This window comes from Coregonus lavaretus (assembly GCF_964263955.1).
Source record: "Coregonus lavaretus genome assembly, chromosome: 4".
In the NCBI taxonomy this organism is placed as follows: Eukaryota; Metazoa; Chordata; class Actinopteri; order Salmoniformes; family Salmonidae; genus Coregonus; species Coregonus lavaretus.
In genome coordinates this window covers 78,631,227-78,652,829 of record NC_139991.1, presented here as the reverse complement: position 1 = coordinate 78,652,829, position 21,603 = coordinate 78,631,227, and the positions used below count along the sequence as shown (strand labels likewise).

At 42.7% G+C, this 21,603-nt stretch overlaps 1 protein-coding gene and 1 pseudogene across 2 annotated transcripts in view; one reads left to right on the top strand and one right to left on the bottom strand.

The window, feature by feature from the left end:
• Positions 1-21,603, top strand: part of LOC311127551 (muscle, skeletal receptor tyrosine protein kinase-like) — a 78,548-nt pseudogene that overhangs the window by 18,231 nt on the left and 38,714 nt on the right. The window contains exons 2-6 of the transcript in view: positions 12,004-12,130; positions 12,570-12,721; positions 15,142-15,269; positions 15,464-15,605; positions 16,310-16,434. The product of the transcript in view is annotated as a muscle, skeletal receptor tyrosine protein kinase-like (transcript). The remainder of the gene's footprint in view (positions 1-12,003; positions 12,131-12,569; positions 12,722-15,141; positions 15,270-15,463; positions 15,606-16,309; positions 16,435-21,603) is intronic.
• On the bottom strand, positions 5,007-5,795 carry LOC311127141 (protein canopy homolog 2-like). Its single transcript, XM_084158906.1, has one exon. It carries the CDS (start codon positions 5,736-5,738, stop codon positions 5,178-5,180), a length of 561 nt encoding a protein of 186 aa, XP_084015032.1. The 5' UTR covers positions 5,739-5,795; the 3' UTR covers positions 5,007-5,177.

Below are 21,603 nucleotides of genomic sequence, written 5' to 3'. Positions count from 1 at the left end.
AAGCAAATAGAATATTAGAACATTGAACATAAAAAGTAGAAAATTGATGCTGAAAATAGCTCTGGCATCAGACGCTGCATGTCTCTGTGATGTACGAATAATAATTGCATTAGTGTTTATGTTGTAGCAGTGGCCATTTTAGGCTGCCTTTAATCTCTCCATAAGACTTGGAAACACACAACAAGTTGTAAAGATGAAAGAGATCCTTCAACTAATGAAGGGTCTAACTAATGAAGGGTCCAGAATGGTTAGGGTGCTGATGTAGAGCTGATGCAGTGTTGATGTAGTGTTGATGTAGAGCTGATGTAGTGTTGATGTATAGCTGATGTAGTGTTGATGTAGAGCTGATGTAGTGTTGATGTAGTGTTGATGTAGAGCTGATGTAGTGTTGATGTAGTGTTGATGTAGAGCTGATGTAGTGTTGATGTACAGCTGATGTAGTGTTGATGTAGTGCTGATGCAGTGTTGATGTAGAGCTGATGTAGTGTTGATGTAGAGCTGATGTAGTGTTGATGTAGTGCTGATGTAGAGCTGATGCAGTGTTGATGTAGTGTTGATGTAGAGCTGATGTAGTGTTGATGTAGTGTTGATGTAGTGTTGATGTAGTGTTGATGTACAGCTGATGTAGTGTTGATGTACAGCTGATGTAGTGTTGATGTAGTGTTGATGTAGTGCTGATGTAGAGCTGATGTAGTGTTGATGTAGAGCTGATGTAGTGTTGATGTAGAGCTGATGTAGTGTTGATGTACAGCTGATGTAGTGTTGATGTAGAGCTGATGTAGTGTTGATGTAGTGTTGATGTAGAGCTGATGTAGTGTTGATGTAGAGCTGATGTAGTGTTGATGTAGAGCTGATGTAGTGTTGATGTAGAGCTGATGTAGTGTTGATGTAGAGCTGATGAAGTGTTGATGTACAGCTGATGTAGAGCTGATGTAGTGTTGATGTAGAGCTGATGTAGTGTTGATGTACAGCTGATGTAGTGTTGATGTAGAGCTGATGTAGTGTTGATGTAGAGCTGATGTAGTGTTGATGTAGAGCTGATGTAGTGTTGATGTAGAGCTGATGTAGTGTTGATGTAGAGCTGATGCAGTGTTGATGTAGATCTGATGCAGTGCTAATGTACAGTACCAGTCAAAAGTTTGGACACATCTACTCATTCAAGGGTTTTTCAATTTTTTTAAACTATTTTCTACATTGTAGAATAATAGTGAAGACATCAAAATGATGATATAACACATATGGAATCATGTAGTAACCCAGAAAGTGTTAAACAAATCAAAATATATTTTATATTTGAAATTCTTCAAAGTACCACCCTTTGCCTTGATGACAGCTTTGCACACTCTTGGTATTCTCTCAACCAGCTTCATGAGGTAGTCACCTGGAATGCATTTCAATTAACAGGTGTGCCTTCTTAAAAGTTAATTTGTGGAATTTCTTTCCTTCTTAATGCGTTTGAGCCAATCAGTTGTGTTGTGACAAAGTAGGGGTGGTATACAGAAGATAGCCCTATTTGGTAAAAAACCAAGTCCATATAATGGCAAGAACAGCTCAAATAAGCAAAGAGAAACAACAGACCATCAAAACTTTACGACATGAAGGTCAGTCAATCCGGACAATTTCAAGAACTTTGAAAGTTTCTTCAAGTGCAGTCGCAAAAACCATCAAGCGCTATGATGAAACTGGCTCTCATGAGGACCACCACAGGAAAGGAAGACCCAGAGTTACCTCTGCTGCAGATGATAGGTTCATTAGAGTTAACTGCACCTCAGATTGCAGCCCAAATAAATGCTTCACAGAGTTCAAGTAACAGACACATCTCAACATCAACTGTTCAGAGGAGACTGCGTGAATCAGGCCTCCATGGTCGAATTGCTGCAAAGAAACCACTACCAAAGGACACCAATAATAAGAAGAGACTTGCTTGGTCCAAGAAACACAAGCAATGGACATTAGACCGGTGGAAATCTGTCCTTAGGTCTGATGAGTCCAAATTTGAGATTTTTGGTCCAACCGCAGTGTCTTTGTGAGACGCAGAGTAGGTGAATGGATGATCTCAGCATGTGTGGTTCCCACCGTGAAGCATGGAGGAGGAGGAGGTGTGATGGTGTTGGGGTGCTTTGCTGGGGACACTGTCTGTGATGTATTTAGAATTCAAGGCACACAACCAGCATGGCTACCACAGCTTTCTGCAGCGATACGCCATCCCATCTGGTTTGGGCCTAGTGGGACTATCATTTGTTTTTCAACAGGACACTGACCCAAAGCACACCTCCAGGCTGTGTAAGGGCTATTTGACCAATAAGGAGAGTGATTGAGTGTTGCATCAGATGACCTGGCCTCCACAATCACCCGACCTCAACCCAATTGAGATGGTTTGGGATGAGTTGGACCACAGAGTGAAGGAAAATCAGCCAACAAGTGCTCAGCATATGTGGGAACTCCTTCAAGACTGTTGGAAAAGCATTCCTCATGAAGCTGGTTGAGAGAATGCCAAGAGTGTGCAAAGCTGTCATCAAGGCAAAGGGTGGCTATTTGAAGAATCTCAAATACAAAATATATTTGGATTTGTTTAACACTTCTTTGGTTACTACATGATTCCATATGTGTTATTTCATAGTTTTGATGTCTTCACTATTATTCTACACTGTAGAAAATAGTTTAAAAAAAAAAAAAAACTTGAATGAGTAGGTGTGTCCAAACTTTTGACTGGGAGTGTATATACACTACCGTTCAAAAGTTTGGGGTCACTTAGACATCTCCTTGTTTTCGAAAGAAAAGCAAATGTTTTGTCCATTAAAATAACATCAAATTGATCAGAAATACAGTGTAGACATTGTTAATGTTGTAAATGGCTATTGTATCTGGAAACTGCTGGTCTTTAATGAAATATCTACATAGGCATACAGAGGCCCATTATCAGCATCCATCAGTCCTATGTTCCAATGAAACATTGTGTTTGCTAATCCAAGTTTATCAATTTAAAAGTCTAATTGATCATTAGAAAACCATTTTGCAATTATGTTAGCACAGCTGAAAACTGTTGTGCTGATTAAAGAAGCAATAAAACTGGCCTTCTTGAGACTAGTTGAGTATCTGGAGCATCAGCAATTGTGGGTTCGATTACAGGATCAAAATGGCCAGAAACAAATAACTTTCTTCTGAAACTCGTCAGTCTATTCTTGTTCTGAGAAATGAAGGCTTTTCCATACGAGAAATTGCCAAGAAACTGAAGTTCTCGTACAACGCTGTGTACTACTCCCTTCACAGAACAGCGCAAACTGGCTCTAACCAGAATAGAAAGAGGAGTGGGAGGCCCCGGTGCACAACTGAGCAAGAGGACAAATACATTCCAGTGTCTAGTTTGAGAAACAGACACCTCACAGGTCCTCAACTGGCAGCTTCATTAAATAGTACCCGCAAAACACCAGTTTCAAAGTCAACAATAAAGAGGCGACTGACTCTGGGATGCTGACCTTCTAGGCAGAGTTGCAAAGAAAAAGCCATATATCAGACTGCCCATCTTAAGTCTGAGATATGGCTTTTTCTTTGCAACTCTGCCTAGAAGGTCAGCATCCCGGAGTCGCCTCTTCACTGTTGACGTTGAGACTGGTGTTTTGCAGGTACTATTTAATGAAGCTGCCAGTTGAGGACCTGTGAGGCGTCTGTTTCTCAAACTAGACACTCTAATGTATTTGTTGATGTAGTTTTGATGTGGTACTTATGTAGTGATGATGTATTGCTGATGTAGAGCTGATGTAGTGCTGATATAGAGCTGATGTAGTGTTGATATAGAGCTGATGTAGTGTTGATGTAGTGTTGATGTAGTGCTGATGTAGTGTTGATGTAGAGCTGATGTAGTGTTGATGTAGAGCTGATGTAGTGCTGATATAGAGCTGATGTAGTGCTGATATAGAGCTGATGTAGTGTTGATGTAGTGTTGATGTAGTGCTGATGTAGTGTTGATGTAGTGCTGATGTAGTGTTGATGTAGTGATGATGTATTGCTGATGTAGAGCTGATGTAGTGCTGATATAGAGCTGATGTAGTGCTGATATAGAGCTGATGTAGTGTTGATATAGAGCTGATGTAGTGTTGATGTAGTGTTGATGTAGTGCTGATGTAGTGTTGATGTAGTGCTGATGTAGTGTTGATGTAGAGCTGATGTAGTGTTGATATAGAGCTGATGTAGTGTTGATGTAGAGCTGATGTAGTGCTGGTATAGAGCTGATGTAGTGTTGATGTAGAGCTGATGTAGTGTTTATATAGAGCTGATGTAGTGTTGATATAGAGCTGATGTAGTGTTGATGTAGAGCTGATGTAGTGCTGATATTGAGCTGATGTAGTGCTGATATAGAGCTGATGTAGTGTTGATATAGAGCTGATGTAGAGCTGATGTAGAGCTGATGTAGTGTTGATGTAGAGCTGATGTAGTGTTGATGTAGAGCTGATGTAGTGTTGATGTATTGCTGATGTAGTTTTGATGTAGAGCTGATGTAGAGCTGATGTAGTGTTGATGTAGAGCTGAAATAGTGTTGATAAAGAGCTGATGTAGAGCTGATGTAGTGTTGATGTAGAGCTGATGTAGTGTTGATGTAGAGCTGATGTAGTGTTGATGTAGAACTGAAGTAGTGTTGATATAGAGCTGATGTAGTGTTGATGTAGTGCTGATGTAGTTTTGATGTAGAGCTGAAGTAATAATAATAATAATAATATGCCATTTAGCAGACGCTTTTATCCAAAGCGACTTACAGTCATGCGTGCATACATATTTATTTTTGTGTATGGGTGGTCCCGGGGATCGAACCCAATACCTTGGCGTTACAAGTGCCGTGCTCTACCAGCTGAGCTACAGAGGACTGTGTATGCGACCAATACATTTGATTTGAATTCATTGTAGTAATATACACATTACAAGAGTGCTCTACCCACATCATACACACCTGCATAAGGACAATATAAATTGAGGCACAAAAGCACAAATGTGTGAGAATATAGTTGATTTCATGAGTTTTCTTAACAGTAGTCGCCCAATAAGTTATACCTTGCATCTATGACTTGTGATTGATAGCGCAGATCGAGCTAGTGTGTTGAGTTCTACATTTCCACCTCCCCACACACTAACGTGGTGGAAGGTAGCTGTGTGTAAAGCTGAGCTGCGTGAACTGCAGGATGGAATCATAGCTCATCATGAGGGATTTGCAGAGCATGGTCGCAAAGGTCTGTTCTCTTGCTGCAGAGTTTGTCTTTCACGTTGTCCGTTTCATGGGCAAAGAATTCGATGACCTCGTCTTCATGTTGTTCAATGATGGTCTCACAAGCAAATTTCAGGCTGGATGTGACTCTGGAATCCAGTTTAGCCTCTGAGAGGTCCATGGGTTTGCCGTTCCGAGACGTGACCCTCTCATAGGTCTCCCTGCTGGTGATGGGGTCCAAGCGTTCCCCGTAATCCTTCATCTTCTCACATATCTCCTCCATTAGCTCCAGGAGGTTACCCTCCGAGCGGGCGAGAGGAACCTCTCTAATAGACTGGCTACCATCTGGGTTGATTCTAAAGGACCCGGTCTGGATCATTTTGTTAGGATCCACCTGGGATATTGCCCACTCCATCTCATCCACCATGGCCCTACATGCTCCACATTTGAGATCCTGGCCCTGCCTGGTTCCTTGGCCGTGGCTCACAAGAAAAGCAAGTAGCACACACAGAGGAAGTGATTGCAAGGGATGCCACATCTTCATCTGTTGTTTGTTAATTTCAGCCACCGCTACAACGATTTGGAAATGTTCATTCCACGCTGTTCAATCCCAAGTAGTGTTGATACAGAGCTGATGTAGAGCTGATGTAGTGTTGATGTAGAGCTGAAATAGTGTTGATAAAGAGCTGATGTAGAGCTGATGTAGTGTTGATGTAGAGCTGATGTAGAGCTGATGTAGTGTTGATATAGTGTTAATGTAGTAATGATGTAGCGCTTATGTAGGCGTAGCAGTATGTAGCATATTTTACAGTACTGATATACAGCTGATGTAGTGCTGATGTAGAGCTGATAGGGCTGATGTAGAGCTGATAGGGCTGATGTAGAGCTGATAGGGCTGATGTAGAGCTGATAGGGCTGATGTAGAGCTGATAGGGCTGATAGGGCTGATGTAGAGCTGATAGGGCTGATGTAGTTTTAGGAGTATGTAACATATTATACAGTACTGAGGTAGTGTTGATGTAGTGTTGCTGTATGTAGCATGTTGTATGGTGATGATGTAGTATTCATGTAGTGTTAATGTAGAGCTGATGTAGAATTGATGTAGGGCTGACGTAGTTTTAGGAGTATGTAACATATTATACAGTACTGATGTAGTGCTGATCTAGGGCTGATGTAGTGTTGATGTAGGGCTAATGTAGTGTTGATGTAGAGCTGATGTAGTGTTGATGTAGAGCTGATGTAGTGTTGATGTAGAGCTGATGTAGTGTTGATGTAGTTGTAGGAGTATGTAGCATGTTGTACAGTGCTGATGTAGAGCTGATGTAGTTGTGGCATGTTTTACAGTACAGATGTAGTACTTATGTAGAGCTGATGTAGTGCTGTTTTACTTGTGGGAGTATGTAGCATGTTGTACAGTACTGATGTGGAGTTCATATAGGTGTAGCAGTATGTAGCATGTTTTACAGTACTGATGTGGAGTTCATATAGGTGTAGCAGTATGTAGCATGTTTTACAGTACTGATGTGGAGTTCATATCGGTGTAGCAGTATGTAGCATGTTGTACAGTACTGATGTGGAGTTCATATAGGTGTAGCAGTATGTAGCATGTTGTACAGTACTGATGTGGAGTTCATATAGGTGTAGCAGTATGTAGCATGTTTTACAGTACTGATGTGGAGTTCATATAGGTGTAGCAGTATGTAGCATGTTTTACAGTACTGATGTGGAGTTCATATAGGTGTAGCAGTATGTAGCATGTTGTACAGTACTGATGTGGAGTTCATATAGGTGTAGCAGTATGTAGCATGTTTTACAGTACTGATGTGGAGTTCATATAGGTGTAGCAGTATGTAGCATGTTTTCCAGTACTGATGTGGAGTTCATATAGGTGTAGCAGTATGTAGCATGTTTTCCAGTACTGAGGAAGTACTTATGTAGTACTGATGTAGAGCTGACTTAGTTGTAGCAGTACTGACCAAGAGCTCTCTGTTGTTGTATAGTGCTACTGACTACATTCCTAAAGGGACTGGAGATTTCAGTTTTCTGCCTACTATGAACTATTGCAAACCAGAAGATATCAGAAGAAGATAATCAGAAGATAAAGAAGTTCAATGTTTGATTTTGTGACGTTTCAAACTTTGAAGCATCATACGAATCCTGGTTCTGTTGCTTATTTGCTTATGGCAACGTGCCAGATGATGGCAAGCCATAGCTCTCCTATTCATGTCAACTGGTAGGTCCTCTGTTGACATCACATTGTTCCATTGGGTCATGCTCTCTGGCTCTCTGGCACTGAGACCATCAGATAGCCACATTCTTCTGGTCTCTCTTCTCTCTCTCTCTCTCTCTCTCTCTCTCTCTCGCTCTCTCTCTCTCTCTCTCTCTCTCTCTCTCTCTCTCTCTCTCTCTCTCTCTCTCTCTCTCTCTCTCTCTCTCTCTCTCTCTCTCTCTCTCTCTCTCTCTCTCTCTCTCTCTCTCTCTCAATTCAATTTCAATTTCAATTTCAATTTAAGGGCTTTATTGGCATGGGAAACGTGTCTTAACATTGCCAAAGCAAGTGAAGTAGATAGTAAACAAAAGTGAAATAAATATTAACAGTAAACATTACACTCAGAAGTTTCAAAAGAATAAAGACATTTCAAATGTCATATTATGTATATATACAGTGTTGTAACAATGTGCAAATAGTTAAAGTACAAATGGGAAAATAAATAAACATAAATATGGGTTGTATTTACAATGGTGTTTGTTCTTCACTGGTTGCCCTTTTCTTGTGGCAACAGGTCACAAATCTTGCAGCTGTGATGGCACACTGTGGTTTTTCACCCAGTAGATAAGGGAGTTTATCAAAATTGGGTTTGTTTTCGAATTCTTTGTGGATCGCTGTAATCTGAGGGAAATATGTGTCTCTAATATGGTCATACATTTGGCAGGAGGTTAGGAAGTGCAGCTCAGTTTCCACCTCATTTTGTGGGCAGTGTGCACATAGCCTGTCTTCTCTTGAGAGCCAGGTCTGCCTACGGCGGCCTTTCTCAATAGCAAGGCTATGCTCACTGAGTCTGTACATAGTCAAAGCTTTCCTTAAGTTTGGGTCAGTCACAGTGGTCAAGTATTCTGCCACTGTGTACTCTCTGTTTAGGGCCAAATAGCATTCTAGTTTGCTCTGTTTTTTTGTTTGTTCTTTCCAATGTGTCAAGTAATTATTTTTTTGTTTTCTCATGATTTGGTTGGGTCTAGTTGTGTTGTTGTTGTTGTTGTCCTGGGGCTGTGTGGGGTCTGTTTGTGTTTGTGAACAGAGCCCCAGGACAAGCTTACTTAGGGGACTCTTCTCCAAGTTCATCTCTCTGTAGGTGATGGCTTTGTTATGGAAGGTTTGGGAATCGCTTCCTTTTAAGTGGTTATAGAATTTAACGGCTCTTTTCTGGATTTTGATAATTAGCGGGTATTGGCCTAATTCTGCTCTGCATGCATTATTTGGTGTTTTACGTTGTACACGGAGGATGTTTTTGCAGAATTCTGCATGCAGAGTCTCAATTTGGTGTTTGTCCCATTTTGTGAATTCTTGGTTGGTGAGCGGACCCCAGACCTCAGAACCATAAAGGGCAATGGGTTCTATAACTGATTCAAGTATTTTTAGCCAGATCCTAATTGGTATGTCAAATTTTATGTTCCTTTTGATGGCATAGAAGGCCCTTCTTGCCTTGTCTCTCAGATCGTTCACAGCTTTGTGGAAGTTACCTGTGGCGCTGATGTTTAGGCCGAGGTATGTATAGTTTTTTGTGTGCTCTAGGGCAACGGTGTCTAGATGGAATTTGTATTTGTGGTCCTGGCAACTGGACCTTTTTTGGAACACTCTCTCTCTCTCTCTCTCTCTCTCTCTCTCTCTCACTCTCTCCCTCTCTCTCTCTCTCTCTCTCTCTCCATCTCTCCCTCTCTCTCTCTCTCTCTCTCTCTCTCCCCCTCTCTCTCTCTCTCTCTCTCTCTCTGACCCTATGTGAGGTCATCGGGAGCATTCCTGACTGAAGCATCTCTCTGTGGGCTCATCAGCACGTTATATAGCAATTTCATCATGTAAAAACTGGCACACTGGCATTTTCCAGCCCTAACGCCAGGTTCGGCAATTCACCTGTCTAACATCACCTCGCTTGTGCTGAGGTGGGAGGGGTGGCAATATTTGAGGTGTGTCTTTAAAAACAAACTCAAAGGTGTCAATTTCATGCAGAGCTAATGGGGAGTTTTAAGAGGTCTTAACGATAACGCATTTGATAATGGCATGGATTGTGAGAGTGGAAGCACAGCCTATCTAGCTCTGACCATGGAAGAGAGATGCGCCTTTTCTCAAATTAGAAACATTACAAAAACTATTGGTTTCCCCCATTTCGTTTAATGTGATTAAAAACCCATCATTGCCTCCCCTCCCTTAATCAAGCCTGGTTTAGCAGCATCACATAGGTGCATCTTTTTTTATACTGGCCATTAGACAACTATTCACAATTCACATACCTGCATACTTAAATTAACTTCTTCACGTAGGCAATCCATTCCCATTTTCATTGAGCGCCCCTCGTCCGATTACAAAACGTTTCAGTCCTCCCATAATGCTATACCAACGGCGGATTTTGAGAATCTGCCTCAAACACATGCAACGATACAATTGACAGGAGTCTAGTATTTTGTATAGATGTGTGAATGTTCTGCGTAAAGACATGTAGGCCTACGTGTGCACAGAGCGCCATGGAAAGAGAGAAGAGATTTATGATATCATGCTTCTGACCCCATCCTATTTAGAAATATTGTTGATGTCATATCAAGTCCTCCATAGGCTGCCCTAAGCTACTGAGGCTGGATCAACAGCAATGCGTCCGATCTGCATACTACATTTAGCTTGTTCAAGTATCAATCCCCATCCTCACATCCAGTTACTAAAGAAACACACCTCCACTAAAGATATTTAAATGATTCAGTCCTACAATGCAGCACCAATGGTAGGCCAAGGCTATATTTTGCCCATTGACAACAGTCTCTGTGAGCCAAATGTGAACCGTCTGTGTTGGCCAAATGTGAACCGTCTGTGTTGGCCAAATGGGAACCGTCTGTGTTGGCCAAATGTGAACCGTCTGTGTTGGCCAAATGTGAACCGTCTGTGTTGGCCAAATGTGAACCGTCTGTGTTGGCCAAATGTGAACCGTCTGTGTTGGCCAAATGTGAACCGTCTGTGTTGGCCAAATGTGAACTGTCTGTGTTGGCCAAATGTGAACCGTCTGTGTTGGCCAAATGTGAACTGTCTGTGTTGGCCAAATGTGAACCGTCTGTGTTGGCCAAATGTGAACTGTCTGTGTTGCCCAAATGTGAACCGTCTGTGTTGGCCAAATGTGAACCGTCTGTGTTGGCCAAATGGGATTGTGTCAATGCAATGATAACCGGTGTGAAATGGCTAGCTAGTTAGCGGTGCGCACTAGTAACGTTTCAATCAGTGACGTCACTCACTCTGAGACCTTGAAGTAGTTGTGTCCCTTGCTCTGCAAGTGCTGTGGCTTTTGTGGAGCGAAAGGTAACGCTGCTTCGTGGGTGACTGTTGTCGATGTGTTCAGAGGGTACCTGGTTAGAACCAAGGTTGGGGTGAGGAGAGGGACAGAAGCAAGACTGTTACAGAATGACTGGGAAACATTTGGCTAGAACACTGCATCCAGCTGTGAGTGTGGTATCATTGTATAGAGGAGATAGTAGTGTACAGAGGATATAGTAGGGTACATAGGAGATAGTAGGATACAGAGGAGATAGTAGGGTACAGAGACGATAGTAGGGTACAGAGGAGATAGTAGGGTACAGAGGAGATAGTAGGATACAGAGGAGATAGTAGGGTACAGAGGAGATAGTAGGGTACAGAGGAGATAGTAGGGTACAGAGGAGATAGTAGGGTACAGAGGAGATAGTAGGGTACAGAGGAGATAGTAGGGTACAGAGGAGATATCTAGCTACCATCATTGCAGTCGTTATAAGCTCTTCTGCCCAAGGCTCCTAAACAGTAAAAGTGATATGCAAATGCAATGGAATTTAACCAATTTAAACAGCCACGCGCACGACCCTGCTGGAGACGGAGTAATGCCATGTCAGACAGAGTAATGTAATGTCAGACAGAGTAATGTCATGTCAGACAGAGTAATGCCATGTCAGACAGAGTAATGCCATGTCAGACAGAGTAATGCCATGTCAGACAGAGTAATGTCATGTCAGACAGAGTAATGCCATGTCAGACAGAGTAATGCCATGTCAGACAGAGTAATGTCATGTCAGACAGAGTAATGTCATGTCAGACAGAGTAATGTCATGTCAGACAGAGTAATGTCATGTCAGACAGAGTAATGTCATGTCAGACAGAGTAATGCCATGTCAGACAGAGTAATGTAATGTCAGACAGAGTAATGTCATGTCAGACAGAGTAATGCCATGTCAGACAGAGTAATGTCATGTCAGACAGAGTAATGTCATGTCAGACAGAGTAATGCCATGTCAGACAGAGTAATGTCATGTCAGACAGAGTAATGTAATGTCAGACAGAGTAATGTCATGTCAGACAGAGTAATGTCATGTCAGACAGAGTAATGTCATGTCAGACAGAGTAATGTCATGTCAGACAGAGTAATGCCTTGTCAGACAGAGTAATGTCATGTCAGACAGAGTAATGTCATGTCAGACAGAGTAATGTCATGTCAGACAGAGTAATGCCATGTCAGACAGAGTAATGTCATGTCAGACAGAGTAATGTCATGTTACTTAATGTAGCTTAATGTCTTGTGTTCCGTCCGCAGCTCCTCGCATCACGACCCTGCTGGAGACCTTGGACATCCTGTTGGATCACAACGCCACGTTCATCTGTGAAGTCGACTCCCGACCGCCAGCTGACATCACGTGGACGCGGAATAACCACCCAATCCCGTAAGAGCATTCAACAAAATTGACAACATTAGACAACCTTGTCTGGTACATTTGAGTCATTTAAACAGACTTGAAATTGTATGATCGGTCATTACAGAGGCTTTTGGTGGGTTTTAGAGAAGTTTAATTCGTTCAGGTCACAGCTTTATGTCTCAGTTTTATCCAGATACTATGACTATGATTACAATGGTTAATGTCTATTCATTCCCTAATGCTCTCCAGATACTATGATTCTGTTTCCTGTTTTATCCAGATACTATGATTCTGTTTCCTATTTTATCCAGATACTATGATTCTGTTTCCTGTTTTATCCAGATACTATGATTCTGTTTCCTGTTTTATCCAGATACTATGATTCTGTTTCCTGTTTTATCCAGATACTATGATTCTGTTTCCTGTTTTATCCAGATACTATGATTCTGTTTCCTGTTTTATCCAGATACTATGACTCCCGCTACACTACCAGGGAGAATGGCCAGATGCTGTTGATCCCGAACGTCAGAGATTCTGATAACGGGGAGTACTGCTGTGTTGCTAACAATGGCATCGGAGAGCCGGCCAAGAGCTGCGGAGCCTTGCAGCTTAAAATGAGTATGTGCGCTTCTTCCACATGTCCCAAGGGGTCCAGTGTTCTGGGTAACGCTGCTTCGTGGGTGACTGTTGTCGATGTGTTCAGAGGGTACCTGGTTAGAACAGATATCTCTAGAGTGTTCAGAGGGTACCTGGTTAGAACAGATATCTCTAGAGTGTTCAGAGGGTACCTGGTTAGAACAGATATCTCTAGAGTGTTCAGAGGGTACCTGGTTAGAACAGATATCTCTAGAGTGTTCAGAGGGTACCTGGTTAGAACAGATATCTCTAGAGTGTTCAGAGGGTACCTGGTTAGAACAGATATCTCTAGAGTGTTCAGAGGGTACCTGGTTAGAACAGATATCTCTAGAGTGTTCAGAGGGTACCTGGTTAGAACAGATATCTCTAGAGTGTTCAGAGGGTACCTGGTTAGAACAGATATCTCTAGAGTGTTCAGAGGGTACCTGGTTAGAACAGATATCTCTAGAGTGTTCAGAGGGTACCTGGTTAGAACAGATATCTCTAGAGTGTTCAGAGGGTACCTGGTTAGAACAGATATATCTAGAGTGTTCAGAGGGTACCTGGTTAGAACAGATATCTCTAGAGTGTTCAGAGGGTACCTGGTTAGAACAGATATCTCTAGAGTGTTCAGAGGGTACCTGGTTAGAACAGATATCTCTAGAGTGTTCAGAGGGTACCTGGTTAGAACAGATATCTCTAGAGTGTTCAGAGGGTACCTGGTTAGAACAGATATCTCTAGAGTGTTCAGAGGGTACCTGGTTAGAACAGATATCTCTAGAGTGTTCAGAGGGTACCTGGTTAGAACAGATATCTCTAGATGTGTTCAGAGGGTACCTGGTTAGAACAGATATCTCTAGAGTGTTCAGAGGGTACCTGGTTAGAACAGATATCTCTAGAGTGTTCAGAGGGTACCTGGTTAGAACAGATATCTCTAGAGTGTTCAGAGGGTACCTGGTTAGAACAGATATCTCTAGAGTGTTCAGAGGGTACCTGGTTAGAACAGATATCTCTAGATGTGTTCAGAGGGTACCTGGTTAGAACAGATATCTCTAGATGTGTTCAGAGGGTACCTGGTTAGAACAGATATCTCTAGAGTGTTCAGAAGGTACCTGGTTAGAACAGATATCTCTAGAGTGTTCAGAGGGTACCTGGTTAGAACAGATATCTCTAGAGTGTTCAGAGGGTCCCTGGTTAGAACAGATATCTCTAGAGTGTTCAGAGGGTACCTGGTTAGAACAGATATCTCTAGAGTGTTCAGAGGGTCCCTGGTTAGAACAGATATCTCTAGATGTGTTCAGAGGGTACCTGGTTAGAACAGATATCTCTAGAGTGTTCAGAGGGTACCTGGTTAGAACAGATATCTCTAGAGTGTTCAGAGGGTCCCTGGTTAGAACAGATATCTCTAGATGTGTTCAGAGGGTACCTGGTTAGAACAGATATCTCTAGAGTGTTCAGAGGGTACCTGGTTAGAACAGATATCTCTAGAGTGTTCAGAGGGTACCTGGTTAGAACAGATATCTCTAGAGTGTTCAGAGGGTACCTGGTTAGAACAGATATCTCTAGAGTGTTCAGAGGGTACCTGGTTAGAACAGATATCTCTAGAGTGTTCAGAGGGTACCTGGTTAGAACAGATATCTCTAGAGTGTTCAGAGGGTACCTGGTTAGAACAGATATCTCTAGAGTGTTCAGAGGGTACCTGGTTAGAACAGATATCTCTAGAGTGTTCAGAGGGTACCTGGTTAGAACAGATATCTCTAGAGTCCCCAATGGCACTCTATTAACCAAAGTAGTGCTCTGATTAAAAAAATGTGGGCACTAGAGTACTCAAATGTTATTTGTCACACCATATCCGCCAATGGATTGAGACACTGCCCATGCAACAACAAAAAAAAGATATCTCTAGCTTAAACAGACAGATTTTGATGGGGATTTTTTTATAAAGCTAATTAGATTGCCGCAGAGGCACGGACGTCAACTATAGGGGGAAATATGCACAACAAAATACAAAATAGGGGGTTAACAGTAGTCCTCTATATAGGGAATAGGGTGTCATTTGAGACTCGACCTGATGTGTTTGTTCAAACTGTTCCTCTGTTCCATACAGTGTTCTAGAAGAGATTGTTCTAGATTTCTAATAATAGCCTGCACAGGACCTCTAAAGTCTAAACCAGGGAGTCTCACATATTTCAACTGATCACTTTGCTAGGCGAGAATTGACCAATGATCATGAGTTTGAAGTATGTTTAACAGAGTCTTGCTCAATCTGATTGTTCTTGTCAATCACACTGGTGTGAACTCTTCAGTATGTCAAGCTTGCTGATTTTACGCCAGTGAACTAAGCTGCCTTCAATGCTTCAGATTGTTCTCATCCAAACAGTATTAGGGAGAATGATTAATCAGCAACTATGTTCTTCTTCCAGAGCCTCAGATAAAAAGACACCCCACCAACATGACGTTCCTGATTGAATCCAAGGCCGTGTTGCCCTGTGTGACGCTAGGAAACCCCAAACCAGACATCTCCTGGATCAAAGACGATGCTCTTATAACGGTACCTATTATTTTCAAATAGAAATTCAAATAATGACAATTCTGACAGACCAATAGGAGGTGCTAGACTACGCAACCCATTGAATTGATACAGGAACCAAGGGGATCTCCCAAACAGAAGCCTCCAACAGAATAGAGATAACAGCTTTTGATCTCAGACACACAATTCACTCTCATAATCAATACTCTGAACAGGTGAGTGATCGGATCACGATTCTGGATTACGGCGCTCTGAAGATCCATAACATCAAGAAGGAAGACGCAGGACAGTACCGCTGTGTGGCCAAGAACAGCTTCGGGATCGCCTTCTCCAAACCAGTCTCCATAGAAGTACAGGGTAAGTCCTCCTCTAAACCAGTCCCCATAGAAGTTCAGGATAAGTCCTAGAGCGTTCTCCAAACCAGTCACCATAGAAGTACAGGGTAAGTCCTCCTCTAAACCAGTCCCCATAGAAGTTCAGGATAAGTCCTAGAGCGTTCTCCAAACCAGTCACCATAGAAGTACAGGGTAAGTCCTAGAGCGTTCTCCAAACCAGTCCCCATAGAAGTACAGGGTAAGTCCTAGAGCGTTCTCCAAACCAGTCACCATAGAAGTACAGGGTAAGTCCTCCTCCAAACCAGTCACCATAGAAGTACAGGGTAAGTCCTGCAGTGTTTTTCAAACCAGTCACCCTATAATACAAGATAAGTCTGAGAGTGTCCTCTCAAACAGTCACCTTAGAAGTGCAGGTTAAGTCCTCCTCCAAACCAGTCCCCATAGAAGTACAGGGTAAGTCCTAGAGCGTTCTCCAAACCAATCACCATAGAAGTACAGGGTAAGTCCTCCTCCAAACCTGTCCCCATAGAAGTACAGGGTAAGTCCTAGAGCGTTCTCTCAACCAGTCACCATAGAGATATAGGGTATGTCCAAGTAAGGCTTGTGGACCCACAACAGAAGACTACAAAACGATTTTAAAGCAGCCTTGTTCAGCATATAACTCATGTAATGAAGGACCAGTGCGTTGTGATGTTTCATACTGTTATGTTTTGATGCTCCCTCCAGCCCCAGCCCGTATCCTCAGGGTCCCTAAGGATAAGAGAGTGACCTTCGGGAGTGAGGTCTCTCTGGAGTGCAACGCCACAGGGAACCCTATCCCCACCATCACATGGCTGGAGGACGGGAATACCGTGAGTACTACTGTCTGGATACACAGCTCTTTCTACTTCCTCTTCCCTGTCTGGATACATAAAGGCAAAGGGTTTGGCGGATTTCAGCAGGCACAGCCTCGGCCAGCCCACAATCTAAGAGATCTGGGCCCGTATTCCTAAAGCATCTCAGACTAGGATCAAGTCCTCTCTCTCCATATAATCTGATTCATTATGATCTAAAAGGCTAAACTGATCCTAGACCAGCACTCCTGCTCTGAGACGCTTTTGGAATACGGGCCCAGATCTGATCAGGCACAGCCTCGGCCACCTCAAAGTGGGGGTCCTCGGTAGAGTTCAGTGTAAATGTCAAACAGCACATTAGTCCCATAAAAGATCAGTCCTCTCTGTTACTCCAAAGCTGTTCATTTTAAAGAGTTCTCTCTGACGTCCCAAAGGCCCCGTCCACACCGAGGGATACTTGGGGATTTTGGCAATGAGGCCCTTTATCTACTTCCCCGGAGTCAGATGAACTCGTGGATACCATTTTTATGTCTCTGTGTCCAGTAAGAGGTATGTTAGAGGTAGTTTCACCAGCAAATGCTAACTAGCGTTAGCACAATGACTGGAAGTCTATGGGTATCTGCTAGCATGCTAGCAGATAGCCATAGACTTCCAGTCATTGCGCTAACACTAGTTAGCAATTGCGCTAGCGCTAGTTAGCAACTTTCTTCAAACTGCACGCAGAGACATAAAAATGGTATCCACGAGTTCATCTGACTCTGGGAACGTAGATAAAGGGCATCATTGCCAAAATCCCAAAGTATCCCTCGGTGTGGACGGGGCCTTTAGGACGTCAGAGAGGACTCTTTGATGGCCTCAACTAGATCAGGGATAGAAAAAGAAGAGGAATTCTCATTTGGAGCACTGGAGATCATGGAGATACATCAGATATCCCCCGACAACATTAAAGTATTGACAGAACAATGTTAATTGAGAATGATAAGAGCAATGGTTATCTGATTGGCTGGTGAGATTTACAGAGATGACTAATATTGAAAACATTCTACAATAGATTCAGAGACTTGACGCTGCAGTTATCATTTTCAGTATTCCCTTCATAGTGCACTCATTTTGACCAGGACTCTCAGCCTAGCTAGCACATAAGAAACAACGTTCTTCTGTGGGAATTTCAATACTTCAGCATAACATTTTCTGCAGGTTTCCTCATGGTTCTGTTTAAAGTAATGTTCTCAGAACATTAAGAACAATTTCCATAAAAATCACAAGAAACCGTTAGTAATGTAACGTTCAATGAACGTTTTAAGAATTGTATTTAAAAAAATATACATTCTGTTCACAGGGTCAACCAAACTCTCTCTATCCTCTATCTTGTGTTCAGGAAACACCTGATCTTAATGGAGTGCTTGTTTCCTTTGAAATGGGCCGTTGCGACACGTCATTCAGGGCAGAGCCCCACCTGTTTTGAGCCCCACCTGTTTAGCAAAATAAATAATTATATATATTATTTTTTTTGGGGGGGGGGGGCTTGCCTGTTTTGCATGTTATTTTAGCATTAATACGTGTCACAAATCAGTTTGCAAACAATGTAAATACAAATATCATTGACTTAATAATGCCGCAAACAAACATGGTCTCTATTTTTGCTTTCTTGAGTTTGGCAGCTCCAAAATGCAGGTGTTTCAGCCTAGCTGAGTAAGGCAGCTCCAACATGCAGGTGTTTCAGCCTAGCTGAGTAAAGGCAGCTCCAACATGCAGGTGTTTCAGCCTAGCTCAGTGCTTTCTGTGGTGGTGGGACAGCCAGCGGAAAATACGGAGCGTAGGAGTTGGTAGTGTTCTCTCACTCATAGGGACACTACGTCACCGCACAATCTACAGGGAGAGCTAGGAAAGTCAAGCCCCTTCGGTGCTGCCATGGAGTTACATTAGAAGTGCCCATCCAAGAAGGCTCAAGGTCATTGGCCACAGATAAAATGACGTCAAATCACGTTATATCTACCGTAGCTATGATTGGACTGATCATGTCAACATCATACTTTCAACATCTTAGCTAGCAAGCTAGCAGTCATCATCAAGAATCACGTCGACAATCTACTGTCAAATCCTTTTCAATCCTTGTCATATAAAGAGAAATTATAGATAAAACGTATCGGTGCTCATCGGCCATTGGACATAAACATTACACACAACAAGATGGAAATCACAAATTCAACAATGAGTGGTTTGGAAGGAATCAGTGGCTAACTGCAAGCATTGCAAAGCAATCACTAGCCTGCTATTCAGTAGAGTGGGTGTGTGGTCCAAGTCTGGGTTTAAGGGCCTTTTCTCCAAGCTTAAAAAGATAAACATTCACATGCCATGGGCCAGAAACGGTTGAATACATTGTTCATGCTGTCAATCCAGCATGACTTCTGTCGCGTTCAGAACAACTGGAAACTCTGAACTTGAAAATCTCAGACTTCAGTGAGTTCAAGACAACTGGGAACTCTGAAAAAAACGAGCTCCAACTGGGAAAATAAGTTTTGAAAGGTCATCCAACTCGGAATTCCAAGTCAGTCCTCTTTCTAGAGCTCTGACCTGAAGATCACTGACGTCATGATTCGACCTTGTTTTTTTCCGAGGAAAAATGTGTTTGCATTATTAGTGCCTAAGCAAATGAAATTCCATGTGTCCTATCTGTGCTTAGAGTTCAAAATAGTTAACATAAGCTAGCAGTGCTATTAAAAGTCTTATTGAAACATTCAGTGAAACTTTTGTTATTAAAAAAACTCAGAATAATCTTTACATTTTATTCAGAACATTCACAGCATTTAGAGAATGTTCTCAGAGCGTTAATAAAAGTACCCAGGAAAACTTTCAGGGAACCACAGTAAAACGTTCTCAGAACCTCTCTGCAACCTACAAATTAACATTCACAGAAAATGAGACATTTTTACTTTAGTTCTCAGAACTTTTAAAAAACGTTCAGTTTTACCGGTCAGGAAACGTATGGCTCTCTTCCGAGAACCAAAAAGAAACAAAAAACGTACTTTCCCACAACTTCCAAGGAACCAAAGGTGTTAGCTGGGAGGGCTCTGGCAAAAAGCATTGCACCGTGGGGTTTGATGCTTTTTGGATCACATCTTTGGTCAATAATGATGTTGCAGTTATTGTGTTCATTAGTCACACTCTACAGACATGTGGTCAGTGATGAGTTGAAAACCCTCATTTGAAATCTTCCCGGCTAGTACAAAATGTTCCCATAACGTTCCCTTAAGGGTTTTTGTTTGGTTATTTGAATAGCAACTTTCCCACAACTTTCTGGGAACCCAAATTTGTTTGCTGGGTTAGCTGTAATACTGTAATTGCACATTTTGGTATTTGTTCAAAAGTTTGGTGGTCTAGTTTGTTAGCGTTAAACTTAACATGACATGTGGCTTAGCTCCAGTGCAGTGGCTGTGCAGCCACATGCAGCTCAAGACCCAGGCTGCATCCCAAATAACACCCTATACCCAAAGCCAAGACCCAGGCTGCATACCGAATAACACCCTATACCCCCAGCTAGCACATTTGGTTCCTTGGAAGTTGTGGGAACTTAAGTTTTTGGTTTCCCATTCGTCTTTGACACCATCGATCACCACATTCTTTTGGAGAGACTGGAAACCCAAATTGGTCTACACGGACAAGTTCTGGCCTGGTTTAGATCCTACCTGTCGGAAAGATATCAGTTTGTCTCTGTGAATGGTCTGTCCTCCGACAAATCAACTGTACATTTCGGTGTTCCTCAAGGTTCCGTTTTAGGACCACTATTGTTTTCACTATATATTTTACCTCTTGGGGATGTTATTCGAAAACATAATGTTAACTTTCACTGCTATGCGGATGACACACAGCTGTACATTTCAATGAAACATGGTGAAGCCCCAAAATTGCCCTCGCTAGAAGCCTGTGTTTCAGACATAAGGAAGTGGATGGCTGAAAACTTTTTACTTTTAAACTCGGACAAAACAGAGATGCTTGTTCTAGGTCCCAAGAAACAAAGAGATCTTCTGTTAAATCTGACAATTCATCTTGATGGTTGTAAAGTCGTCTCAAATAAAACTGTGAAGGACCTCGGCGTTACTCTTGACCCTGATCTCTCTTTTGACGAACATATCAAGACTGTTTCAAGGACAGCTTTTTTCCATCTACGTAACATTGCAAAAATCAGAAATTTTCTGTCCAAAAATGATGCAGAAAAATTAATCCATGCATTTGTTACTTCTAGGTTAGACTACTGCAATGCTCTATTTTCCGGCTACCCGGATAAAGCACTAAATAAACTTCAGTTAGTGCTAAATACGGCTGCTAGAATCCTGACTAGAACCAAGAAATTTGATCATATTACTCCAGTGCTAGCTTCCCTACACTGGCTTCCTGTTAAGGCAAGGGCTGATTTCAAGGTTTTACTGTTAACCTATAAAGCGTTACATGGGCTTGCTCCTACCTATCTTTCCGAGTTGGTCCTGCCGTACATACCAATACGTACGCTACGGTCACAAGACGCAGGCCTCCTAATTGTCCCTAGAATTTCTAAGCAAACAGCGGGAGGCAGGGCTTTCTCCTATAGATCTCCATTTTTATGGAACAGTCTGCCTACCCATGTGAGAGACGCAGACTCGGTCTCAACCTTTAAGTCTTTACTGAAGACTTATCTCTTCAGTAGGTCATATGATTGAGTGTAGTCTGGCCCAGGAGTGTGAAGGTGAACGGAAAGGCTGGAGCAACGAACAGCCCTCGCTGTCTCTGCCAGGCCGGTTCCCCTCTCCACTGGGGTTCTCTGCCTCTAACCCTGTTGCAGGGGCTGAGTCACTGGCTTGCTGGTGCTCTTTCATGCCGTCCCTGGGAGGGGTGCGTCACTTGAGTGGGTTGAGTTACTGACGTGATCTTCCTGTCTGGGTTGGCGCCCCCCCCTTGGTTTGTGCTGTGGTGGAGACCTCTGTGGGCTATACTCGGCCTTGTCTCAGGATTGTAAGTTGGTGGTTGGGGATATCCCTCTAGTGGTGCGGGGGCTGTGCTTTGGCGGAGTGGGTGGGGTTATATCCTTCCTGTTTGGCCCTGTCTGGGGGTTTCTTCGGATGGGGCCACAGTGTCTCCGGACCGCTCCTGTCTCAGCCTCCAGTATTTATGCTGCAGTAGTTTATGTGTCGGGGGGCTGGGGTTAGTTGGTTA

Excerpts from the sequence above, each read along its gene's own strand:
- LOC311127141 (XM_084158906.1), bottom strand. The coding sequence starts at position 5,738 with ATGAAGATGTGGCATCCCTTGCAATCACTTCCTCTGTGTGTGCTACTT.